This window comes from Portunus trituberculatus, chromosome 45, assembly GCF_017591435.1.
Source record: "Portunus trituberculatus isolate SZX2019 chromosome 45, ASM1759143v1, whole genome shotgun sequence".
NCBI classification, from domain to species: domain Eukaryota; kingdom Metazoa; phylum Arthropoda; class Malacostraca; order Decapoda; family Portunidae; genus Portunus; species Portunus trituberculatus.
The window spans coordinates 7976998-7989979 of record NC_059299.1 but is presented as its reverse complement, the minus strand read 5'-3'; the positions used below and the strand labels follow the sequence as shown (position 1 = coordinate 7989979).

Genomic DNA, 12982 nt, shown 5'->3' with positions numbered 1-12982 from the left:
CTTTTAGAATAGACAACTTTAAACATAACAAGAAACTGGATGTCCTAAATCAGTGGTTCTCAACCTTTTTTTTTTTTATCGTTAAGAACCCCCCGAGTTATAAGACCATCTACCAGTACCCCCAGTATTATCACATGGAACATGGAACTCAATATGCAATGGTACTGCAAAGGATTTTAATTATTAGATCAGCCATCTAAGTACCCCTGGAAATCTTCTTATGAACCCCCTGTGGTTTCGGGCTGTCAGGATGGCCACTGTCCGTGAGCTAACATCATTAGGTCTCTATGACGCTGAAGACGTCTATGCAGAACGGTTTGGTTGGCAAAAGACAATCTCATTATCAGACTTTGATTTCTAAGTTATGAAAATAATCTCATTTACGGGGCTTCATATGTTCATGGTGACTTGTAGTCTACTTACTAACCTAGAAGGAAAGAAAATATCATACTAACTTCGAGTTATCAATTGAGGAAGAAGTAATCTTTGTCCCAGGAATAGAGCAAGATGGTATATAAAAACACAATGCATAGTTATAACCTAACTCTACTATTATAGCGTTTTTGTCGTAGATACATGTTTAGAAATACTTTACCTATCTTGATATCTCCTTATGTGACAAAAGAATATCCAAAAATATACGATATGCAGTTGACCATCTTTTCTGTGAAATATTACGATATCTGTTGAATCTGGCAACTTCAACGGGAGTTTGGGTCCTCTCCTAGTGTTTCCTTATGATTGAAACATTGATATTTACACGTCATTGTGATCAGGGAAATAAAGAAAACTAAGTTTGCTTTTTCTAAGAGCATGAAATAGAAAAATTTATGTTTACAAGTGGCAGTTTATGTATAAGACACGCAAACCTGTGTGCACTCATCCACTCTATCCAGAAGCTTAACTAATTTTCAAAAGTTCCCCAATAGCTACACAACTACCATTGGTCTACTGTTTCTATCCAGTTACCTACAAACACGTACACATTCACGGCAGCAACATGCAAAGTACACTAAATACTCCGGAGCAAAGCTGCCTCACCTTGTTTCATTAATCAGCTAACTCTTGCACACTTTCACACCAAAGCTATTTTTCATTTACCATCGACGATTTTATATTCGAATCAAAATTAAAACGACGATTGAGAACTTTCGGCCTAAAGATGTTTGAGGGCCGTGACGGCCTTGGGCGCCGCACGGGGGAAGGAGGTGGCCGTCGGGTCCGGCCTGGGGCCCAAGGCAGGAACTGGCTGCAGGTCCTGCTTTTCCTTGGTGGCCTCAAGCTTCACTACTAGTCGTCCACTTGCAGCGCATCACACTAGGCAAGGGTCGCCATAAGCAAGAGATCAATGTCTACCACTCACCGGATGGTGCCGTGAGGGGCCCTAAAGGGGTGATAAGGGCTCCTTGCATAGAATATGATGGTGAGTGGTGTGTACGGGACCTCTGCTTATAATGACACCGGGCTGAACAACTCGCCATGAACGAGGGCACGCTGTGCGCCATGAGCCAGGCACTGACAGTACCAGTGGTCCTTTACGTTAGGTTAGGTTAGGTTAGGTTAGGTAAAAGGACTCACTTCATGACAGCGTTTGGGGAGTGGTGTGTGGCGGGTCATTGCTCATGGCGACCTGTGTGAGGCATTGCAAGGTTGCATCGTCACTGCTCTCATAACCACGGGACTGGGGTTGACCCTTTCTGGGTAAAAGTTTCGTCCCAGTACCTGTGTAGGTAATAATACTTTGGATCGTTTCGCCATCGCCATCGCCGCACCGTTAGCCTCGATAAACGGATCGTTATCCTCAACAAACACATCTGTACCGTGGACACTGGAATCGCAACCTGTCGTGGAATCCCATTGTTAGCGTGGACTCATTTTCCTTCGCGGCTTCAAGCTCACTGATTGTTGTCAACTTGCAGCGCCTCATACTAGGCAAGGCGTCGCCTTAAGCAGGGTGCCGTGTCTACCGTCCATCAGATGATGCCGTGAGGGGCCTTTAAGGGGTGATAAGGGCTCCTTGCATAGAGTCTGGTGGTGAGTGGTGTGTACAGGACCTCTGCTTATAATGACATCGGGCTGAACAACTCGCCATGAACGAGGGCACGCTGTGCGCCATGAGCCAGGCACTGACCGTACCAGTGGTCCTTTACGGGGTGAAAAGGACTCACTGACAGTGTTTGGGGAGTGGAGTGTGGCGGGTTATGCTCATGGCTACCCGTGTGAGGCGCAGTAAGGTGGCAGCGTCACTCTCCTCGCACTCACGGGTCTGGGGTGAACTCTTACGGGGTGAAAGGGTTCGCCCCAGTACCTGTGTAGGCAAGTGAACTTCAATTGCGTCGCAGTGAGGTGGCAGCGCCACTCTCCTCGCACCTAAGGGTGTGGGTGGACCCTTACGGGGTGAAAGGGTTCATCCCAGTACCTGTGTAGGCAAGTGGACTTCAATTGCAGCGCAGGAAGGTGGCAGCGTCACTTTACTCGCACTCAAGGGTGTTGGGTGGATCCTTACGGGGTGAAAGGGTTCGTCCCAGTACCTGTGTAGGCAAGTGGACTTCAATATTGTGTCTTGAAATCGCATCGTGAGGACTGGAACCGCATCGACATCGTGGAAACCCGCATCGTTCCCGTGGAAACTGGAATTGCATCTTGATCGTGGAAACTCGCATTATTATCTTGGAAACTGGAAGGGCATCTTTATCATGGAAAGGCATCGTCATTTTGGAAACTTGCATCGCTATCGAGGAAACTGGAATGCCATTGTTATCTTGGAAACTCGGAGCGCTATCGAGGAATCTGGAATCAAATCTTATCGTACACACTGTTATCGTGGAAGCTCTCGTGATCGTCGTTCGTTTCGTTATCTCTGAATTACTTAATTAGTCTTGGTATTATTATTAGCTTCCGTAATAATAGAGATGTTGGTCATTTTTATCTTATCTTTTTTACTGTATTTTTTTTCAGGGTACAGTTTAGTGTTCTTCAACCTTTTCTAAATTCGTGCACCTTTTCGAGAAGCAAGGAGGACTATAAAAGAAATGCATCAATATTCGTAATTTAAGACTGAAAATCGATAGATAACATTATTGAATATCTACCTGAAGCTACAGTTTTTTAGTCCTAAACAGTCGCTATATAGCGCGAAATGTACTATAACAAAATGCCACATCTGAAACACATCAGGCCAGTGTTCCGTCGGAGTGTAATATATTACTATTATGAATAAATCGTAATACTTTGATTAATGTCAATAGGAGAGGACCCAAACTGTCACAATTTCAGTGTTCGCAGGAGAGAGTTAGCATCGTCTCGCGGTACAGAGTAATCGTTTTTAAACACTGTATTACGATGTATCTATTGATTTGCCAGGGTTTTACTCCTTCCAATATTTTTCTGTTCTTATTCTACCATAGTATTTCTTTATAGTTACTTGAGTTTATACGACTGACATCATAATATAGAGCAAAACATAATTGTCTGGTGTACCAAGATCTGTCATTTCTAGAGACTTAAGGGGACACCAAACATGTATATCCAATTTTTTTCCAGGCTGTATTTAGAGCTAAACTCTTATAACCATTGTGTTTCTCATGAACATTTACATATTGTGGCCAAGTTTCATAACTTTTGGGTCATAAATAGTATATATTTTAATTGTTTTTATATACGGTCATATAAAATTCAATTTAAAATCAAAGATTTCTTTCTTTGATGAGATATTTATTCCAGCGTATTCTGAAGACATTTAGCAATGAATCTATACACTGAAACTTCTCCTATCACTCCGAAATATGTTAAAAATGCCACTCGGAAAAAAGTATAAGTTTTTTGCCTCATTCGTGATTTTTTGCAAGTCGCGTAATTCTTTTTTGTACAAAATCGTTCTATACTTTTATACATATGTATTCATGCAAAAAGTGTGCAAAGTGTCAGTTCTGTATTACAAAAAAGACAGGACCATGGAAGGGAAGTGGGAGAAATGTGTTTTGAGGAAATCACGAATACACTTTATTTTCTTACAAGGCTTGAATGCCAAGTTACTTTAGTGTGCCCTTTTCTTTTATACAACCTCTAGAATATGTAGATGATAGAAAACGTGAATTGACAATGGTGATCTATATATATATATATATATATATATATATATATATATATATATATATATATATATATATATATATATATATATATATATATATATATATATATATATATATATATATATATATATATATATATATATTTGTAACATATATGGAACAGGTGATACAAGACTCAGGAGTAGCAGAGTATTTTTCACACGTTTCACACACACTCTTCAGAGAACACACTGACAGCCATGGGCACACACACACACACACATATATATATATATATATATATATATATATATATATATATATATATATATATATATATATATATATGTATATATATATATATATATATATATATATATATATATATATATATATATATATATATATATATATATATATATATATATAATACACGAAAAAATATATATATTTATATATACACACAAATACACCACACATGTTGACACACACACACACACACACACACACACACACACACACACACACACACACACACAGACTGTATGAGTATGCTGTGCAGACATTGTGTGTGTGTGTGTGTGTGTGTGTGTGTGTGTGTGTGTGAAGAGCTGGCTATTGCGATGCAGCGGCTGGGATGGGGCGCGAGAGGGGTAGCTTTTGGGGGGCAGGGAATGGGTTATATGGCTCAGATATGTGTTTCACACTTATCACGTTGTAGTTCTATGGCAAAGGAAATATTTTATCACAAAAATGAAAAATGTCAAAATGGAGTGATTTTCGTCAATTATCTGTGTGGTCTCCCCATTAAAGACAGCACGGAGCCTTAACACACATTTAACCTCGCTTCTGCACAGGTTAATTCTTCTTCTTCTCAATCTTTTTAATGTGATATACCCCTCGAAGTCTTTCAGTATTGATCACGTACCCCTTACCCACAATGCAGCATCAGGAAGGGTAACAATAAATGCATGGTTTATTAAGTTTAAATTGTGTTATAATTTATTATGTGGAGCAGACACAATTTTTAATTAATATTAGTACGTTTCTATGAGGTAGTGGCGATAGGAACTGGTACCTCACAAGGAGACACTATATGTGACTAACATGCAATGCATTTACCAAAAAGGAACTATATCAGACAATTTTTTATCATTATGGCAGTGAACTAGTGTTGCTTGCAGCTAGTTGCAACTTGTAACTAGTAACAGTGATAAATAAGTCACTGTGTGTGTGTGTGTGTGTGTGAATAACACTTAAAATAATAAATCAGAACAAATATTATAGGTTTGCAAGGTTGTGTGGCAACTGTAATCCAAGAGAGCTTTCTCTCAAGTGATATAACTCCAAGAGTTTCCTTGTTAACGTTGTTAACGTGTCCTGGTTCTAGTGAAGGACAAATTGTATACTACAAACAAATTTGCTGCTATTCAAAACTGAAGCATTTTGAGAAACCTGTCACGTACCCCCCAAATTCCTCTCACGTACCCCTGGGGGTACGCGTACCCCATGTTGAGAACCCTGATCTAGATAACAAGATTTTATTACATAAAACAGAATATTTAGGAATCAGAGATGTTTTATGAAAGTTGTTTGAGAGTTACCTTCATTACAGAAAACAAATAGTAAATTGTAACCAAGATTATTCTCTACAATCCATAGTGAAAATTGTACCGCAAGTATCTTTCTTAGGACCAATATTTTCCTTATGTATATCAATGCTACCACAAATGCTAGCACAAAATTTTAAGTTTCTAATATATGCTGATGATTCAACACTCTTGATTAGTGATAAAAACATAGATACCTTCATAGAATTGTTTTTTTTCAGAACTACACAAAGGAAATTTATGGAACCAAGGAAATAAACTGAAAACTAATATTTAAAAAAACTAATTTGATTTTATTTCAAAACAGATCTAAAAAACCTATTCCCCATAGTTTTAGATGAAGAAACTATAACACAAGTCAGCACCTAACACAAATTTTCTTGGAGTTTTATTCATAAAAATCTGAAATGGAAAATTCTTAAAAAAATAAATGGTTTTCAATACAAAATTCACCAAAACCTAACCACAGAGTCTATGATCAGCATATATCATACGTAATGTTACCCATGCTGTGTTTCCATTTGGGCAAATACGTGATCTTCATTTACTGAGAAAACAGAAAACAACTAGTATATTGTAACCAGGTTTATTCTCTACAATCCATAGTAAAAATTGTACCACAAGTATCTTTCTTAGGACCATTATTTTCTATTATCCAATTTTCTGTAGCTCAAAACAAAATTTTCGTTGTATATTCTTTATGCAAAGCTTTGAATAAACAAATCAAGTATTTATTAAAAAGAATATCCTAAGATTTTCTCGTATACAGAAATATTTCACTTTGTTATTAGTTTATAAAAATTAAAGAACAAAACTCATTATTCAAATTAATTGAAAATAATTTCAATACTAACAACAACAATATTAACATCGCTTGCTCAACATTTAGAGTAATTTTGTATAAAAATAGTATTAAAGATTTGCCCTAAAATATCTAATAGTAAGCCTCTTGACAAAAAAAAAAAAATCTACATTATAACAGCCAACTTTTCTAGATATAAACAAAAAAATGTGCACAACTTCAACAAAATTGTAAACTTCAATGCTATTAATGGTGAATTTGTTGGTAACAATGCACTATAGTAGTTGTTAATTTGCATTATATTATTTTATCTAGTTGTAATAATTCAGTTCGGTGTCCATGGCAAATAATTCTGAAAAAAATACAATTCTCCTCAAGGGAGCTCAGCTCGACGGACGGTAGCTAACTGAACAGCATATAATTGTACTGCAAATGTTGCTATTTTTCATAGCAATGAATATTTACTTACACACACACACACACACACACACACACACACACACACACACACACACGCGCGCGCGTATTGAAGTGGTTAGCACGCTCGACTCATAATCGAGAAGGCCGGGTTCGAGTCCCGGTAAGCGGCGAGGCAAATGGGCAAGGCCTCTTAATGTGTGGCCCCTGTTCACCTAGCAGTAAATAAGTACGGGATGTAACTCGAGGGGTTGTGGCCTCGCTTTGCCGGTGTGTGTTGTGGTCTCAGTCCTACCCGAAGATCGGTCTATGAGCTCTGAGCTCGCTCCGTAATGGGGAAGACTGTCTTAGTGACCAGCAGACGACCGAAGTGAATTACATACACACACACACACACACACACACACACACACACACACACACACACACACACACACGGCCCGGTAGCTCAGTGGTTAGAGCGCTGGCTTCACAAACCAGATGACCGGGGTTCGATTCCCCGGCCGGGTGGAGATATTTGGGTGTGTCTCCTTTCACGTGTAGGTGCTGTTCACCTAGCAGTGAGTAGGTACGGGATGTAAATCGAGGAGTTGTGACCTTGTTGTCCCGGTGTATGGTGTGTGCCTGGTCTCAGGCCTATCCGAAGATCGGAAACAATGAGCTCTGAGCTCGTTCCGTAGGGTAACGTCTGGCTGTCTCGTCAGAGACTGCAGCAGATCAAAACAGTGAATTACACACACACACATACATAGTTAACAACCACCTAAGCAGTACAGTAATCAACAATCAATGTAACTCACATTTAACAAAACAAAGTTGCAATACATATTCCTTGAAAAAATATGCAGCATTCAAACATTCGTACAATCAGTGCAATGAAAAACACGTGTTACCCGAAAATAGACACATATTCTAGATGTAAAATTGAATGTATATAAACATCATGACAGATAATGAAATGCTGAAGATAAGGGAGAAGACAAAAAGATGAAACAGTAGAACTCAGTGAAATAAAAAAAAGAGGAAGGATTTGGAGAAAGGAAAAAAAAAAAAGAAGAAAGAAGCAAAGCATTGTAATATTACTTGCTCTTTCTCCTAGAAGTCCCAGTGTTCCTGCAATCTTAGCTAAGCATTAAGAATCTATAGAGACAAAACAGCACAGGGAGAACCAAACATGACTGAACTATCCCAATGTTTTGTACACTTATCAAAACACTTTGCGTACGTTACGACCAAACAATAACCAATCCACAGGGAGAACTAAAGATGGCGTAGACGTCTTTAGAAATTCACTTGTAGAGAGAGAGAGAATGTCACCAAAGAACATCGCAGGAATGACGAACAACGGCTGGCTTTGCTTTCAACTCCTGCTCCTGTTGGCTTGTTCACGTGGAGGTAAGTCTCTCTCTCTCTCTCTCTCTCTCTCTCTCTCTCTCTCTCTTTCATTTTCATCGATGGTTTGACAGGTTATATGATACGGTGGTAATTATTGTTTCTGTCTGTTATTCTATTCCGTGGCAAACTTTTTAACGTTTATTTTTTCTTATTACAGGTTCTTCAGTTGGTTCTTCCGCCAGTGATCCAATAAGAGGAGATGTGAGAAATCTCTCTCTCTCTCTCTCTCTCTCTCTCTCTCTCTCTCTCTCTCTCTCTCTCTCTCTCTCTCTCTCTCTCTCTCTCTCTCTCTCTCTCTCGTCATTCAAATATAAGCACCAATATCAAACAATAAGCAAATACAAGCGAGAATTGAGTCATTTTGAAGTCCCCAGTGCAGCAGCACATGTTGACCCCTCCCTTGGTTCATGTCTGTCCTCTCGTTGGTGCAAGGAAAAGATAAAGACGAGCTAAACTGACCCTCCCTCACACAGCCTCGTTCATTCCACTGGGGCAAAGATACAAATCACTCGCTTTCAACCCTTTCACTGGTATAGCCATTACCATTCAAAACATTGTATGTGATAAAGTATTTGTATAGACTCCCAGAAAGAAAGAAAGAACAGGTGATCAAATATTATCCTTTCTAATTAAGTTACTGTACATAGCTGCTTATTTAAGAAAACCTAGCACAAGTGTCAAAAATGTTCATTTGGTTGTAAGAAAACCACATACTAAAGATTAATTAGATGTCAACATTCGCATCCTCATCCACGGATCTCTGAATTGTAACATCAGATGCATCTCCACCATAAACGTACGTCAGGGAAAGGGTTAATGTCAGTCTCGCTTTCTCTCACTGCCTGTACTTATACCCCTTTCTCCCGTAGCAACTTCACTGGCAGACATATCCTTGGCAATGTAACGATGGGCGGGTGATAGGTGCCTCAGAGTACCCGGTGATGGTGAGCTGCTATCATATAGCTCCTGGATCATGTGTCGGTACGTACACACACACACACACACACACACACACACACACACACACACACACACACACACACACACACACACACACACACACACACACACACATACACACACAGTGATAAGCGAGTGAAATACATTAATTAGGTTGAAAAGATAGCAGACAAATTAATGGACAGTAATGATAGGTTGACCTTCCCTCCCTCCTGACCAATAATGCCACCCTCCTCTCAAATCCTCCCTCTCTCCTTTCCAATCTTCCATCCCTCCTCACCAATCTTCCCTCCCTCCTCTCAAATCCTCCCTCCCTCCTTTCCAATCTTCCGTCTTTTCTCACCAATCTTCCCTCCCTCCTCTTAAATCTTCTCTCCCTCCTCTCCAATCTTCCTTCCTTCCTCTCAAATCTTCCCTCCCTCCTCTCCAATCTTCCTTCCCTCCTCTCCAATCTTCCCTTCCTCCTCTCCAATCTTCCTTCCCTCGTCACCAATCTTCCCTCCCTCCTCACCAAACCTATTTTCCCTTCTCCTTCCTACAGAGCCTGAACTAATCTAGGCTAATCTAACCTAACCTAACCATCTTTTCCCTCCCCTTTGTGCAGACACAACCAAAGTCATTGGGAACTGCAACACTGACCCTCCAGAGCTTGGCAACCATGAAAACAAGAGAATGTTTCAAAATGCGAATGATGATGACATAGCTGTGTTTTATTGGTGTAAACATGACGAAAGGATGTCAACAGGAGAACGTGGAATATTTACCTACTGTATTGATGGAGCGTGGACACCCATTGATGACGATTGCTTGCCAGGTGAGGTCTCTCTCTCTCTCTCTCTCTCTCTCTCTCTCTCTCTCTCTCTCTCTCTCTCTCTCTCTCTCTCTCTCGCAACATTATCATAGAAAGTTTGTCAGCTTAAGATATTTTGCCGGTAATAATTATTGGATTCTGTCTGTTATTCTATTCCGTGGCAAACCTTTCTAACCTTTACTTTTTCTTTTTTTATTGCAGGCTCTTCATTATCTGGAAATTCTCTCGACAATAAGCCGATAAGAGATGTAAGAAATCTCTCTCTCTCTCTCTCTCTCTCTCTCTCTCTCTCTCTCTCTCTCTCTCTCTCTCTCTCTCTCTCTCTCTCTCTCTCTCTCTCTCTCTCTCTCTCTCTCTCTCTCTCTCTCTCTCTCTCTCTCTCTCTCTCTCTCTCTCTCTCGTCATTCAAATATAAGCACCAGTATCAAACAATAAGCAAATACAAGCGAGAATTGAGTCATTTTGAAGTCCCCAGTGCAGCAGCACATGTTGACCCCTCCCTTGGTTCATGTCTGTCCTCTCGTTGGTGCAAGGAAAAGGTAAAGACGAGCTAAACTGACCCTCCCTCACACAGCCTCGTTCATTCCACTGGGGCAAAGATACAAATCACTCGCTTTCAACCCTATCACTGGTATAGCCATTACCATTCAAAACATTGTATGTGATAAAGTATTTGCATAGACAGAAAGAAAGAAAGAACAGGTGATCAAATACTGTCCTTTCTAATTAAGTTACTGTACATAGCTGCTTATTTAAGAAAACCTAGCACAAGTGTCAAATATGTTCATGTGGTTATAAGAATATTACTAAACATCAATTAGGTATCAGCATTCGCATCCTCATCCACGGATCTCTGAATCGTAACATCAGATGCATCTCCACCATAAACGTACGTCAGGGAAAGGGTTAATGTCAGTCTCGCTTTCTCTCACTGCCTGTACTTAAACCCCTTTCTCCCGTAGAACCTTTACGAATGGAAATATTCGTGGCACTGTAAAGATGGTAACGATGGACGGGTGATAGATACATCAGGGTACCCGGTGATGCTGGGCTGCTCCCATATTGTTCCTATTTCATGTGTCGGTACGTACACACACACACACACACACACACACACACACACACACACACACACACACACACACACACACAGTGAGAAGTGAATGAAATACAATAATAGGTTTGTTAGTTGGAAAACTTTGAAAAGAGATTAGACTAATTAACATGCAGTAATAATAGGTCTACCTTTTCTCCCTCCTGACCAACCTTTCCCTCCCTTTTCACCCGTCTTCTCTCGCTCCTCACCAATCTTCCCTCCCTCCTCACCAATCTTCCCTCCCTCCTCACCAGTCTTCCCTCCCTCCTCATCAATCTTCCCTCCCTCTTGACCAACTCTTCCTCACCAACCCTTCCCTCCCTCCTCACCAAACCTATCCTTCCTTCCCCTACCCAAGGCTAACCTAAGCTAACCTAACCATCATTTCCTTCTCCTTTGTGCAGACACCACCAAAATCATAGGGAACTGCGACACTAACCCTCCACAGCTTGACAACCATGACAAGAAGAAAGAGTTTCAAAATGCAAATGATGATGACATAGCAGTGCATTATTGGTGTAAATTCGACGAAAGGATGTCAACAGGAGAACGTGGAATATTTACCTACTGTATTGATGGAGAGTGGACACCCATTGATGACGAGTGCTTCCCAGGTGAGGTCTCTCTCTCTCTCTCTCTCTCTCTCTCTCTCTCTCTCTCTCTCTCTCTCTCTCTCTCTCTCTCAAATATTTTGGTGGGGTGTTCAGGTTTTTGGCGTCGCCTGTGAATGGGTAAAAGATAACAGTGTTCCTGTGTTATACTGACGCTGTAATTTGTGATTATTTCTACGTTTGCAAAGTTTTACCGCAAATTCTTAGCTTTATTTTGAAATTATCTAACGCCAATAATTTTCAGATATATGAGTGGAGGAAGTGATGATGACGATGCTAATATGATGAAGAAGAAAAGAAGAAATACAGCAACAACAACAACAATAACAACAACAACAGCTAACACAATGTCTCTTGTTTCCGCAGAGTGCAATGAGGGGAGAGAATGTTCTGAGCTTAATGAAGACAGTAGCAACAATTATGAGATTTGTCCCATGAAATACGGCGATCCAGTTAAGGTACGTAAGTCATAAGAGTAGCTGTAAGTAAAGTGCAGGTGTGAATTACAAGAGTAGGTGTAGATCATGTATAGAATTATGCAGGTGTTCTTTAATTATGATACGACTATGCAAGCTTACTGGTGTATATGGCAAAGAAAGTAAGGATTCTCTCTCTCTCTCTCTCTCTCTCTCTCTCTCTCTCTCTCTCTCTCTCTCTCTCTCTCTCTCTCTCTCTCTCTCTCTCTCACTCACACACACACTCTCTCACACACACACACACACACACACACACACACACACACACACACACACACACACACACACACACACACACACACACACACACACACACACACACACACACACACACACACACACACACACACACACACACGTGAATTCTGTTTAGAATTGTTAAGGGAGGCAATTTCCTTGTAACTCTAAATTTTGTATTTTAGGCAAATTGAAATCAGAGCTGCCTCCTTCCTGCTAAGCTGCATTAGTGGTCAAAATGTAACCTTGCGTTTGAGTCATCTTAAGCTAAACTTACACTGCAGTAAAGCAGAGCCTGTAATATTATCACGAATTTACATCAGGCCATCATGAATATAACAATGGTCATCATTTATCACTAATAATAATATTAAAAATTGAAAATAATTCTTTCAAACAAATTTGTGTAAATGAATTCATTAATGTGTAAGTGAATTAATAACTGAATATGAATCTGCTGAATATATACATAAGCAAATGTAATATATTGTTAT

The 12982-nt window shown here is 39.9% G+C and overlaps 1 protein-coding gene across 1 annotated transcript in view; it reads left to right on the top strand.

Moving 5' to 3' along the window:
• The window catches only part of LOC123519252, a 40619-nt gene that overhangs the window by 237 nt on the left and 27400 nt on the right, over window positions 1-12982 (top strand). The window contains exons 2-9 of the mRNA XM_045280382.1: window positions 8157-8297; window positions 8455-8498; window positions 9167-9278; window positions 9862-10071; window positions 10270-10316; window positions 11031-11151; window positions 11569-11778; window positions 12142-12233. Coding sequence (XP_045136317.1) covers window positions 8213-8297; window positions 8455-8498; window positions 9167-9278; window positions 9862-10071; window positions 10270-10316; window positions 11031-11151; window positions 11569-11778; window positions 12142-12233 — 921 coding nt within the window. The 5' untranslated portion in view covers window positions 8157-8212. The remainder of the gene's footprint in view (window positions 1-8156; window positions 8298-8454; window positions 8499-9166; window positions 9279-9861; window positions 10072-10269; window positions 10317-11030; window positions 11152-11568; window positions 11779-12141; window positions 12234-12982) is intronic.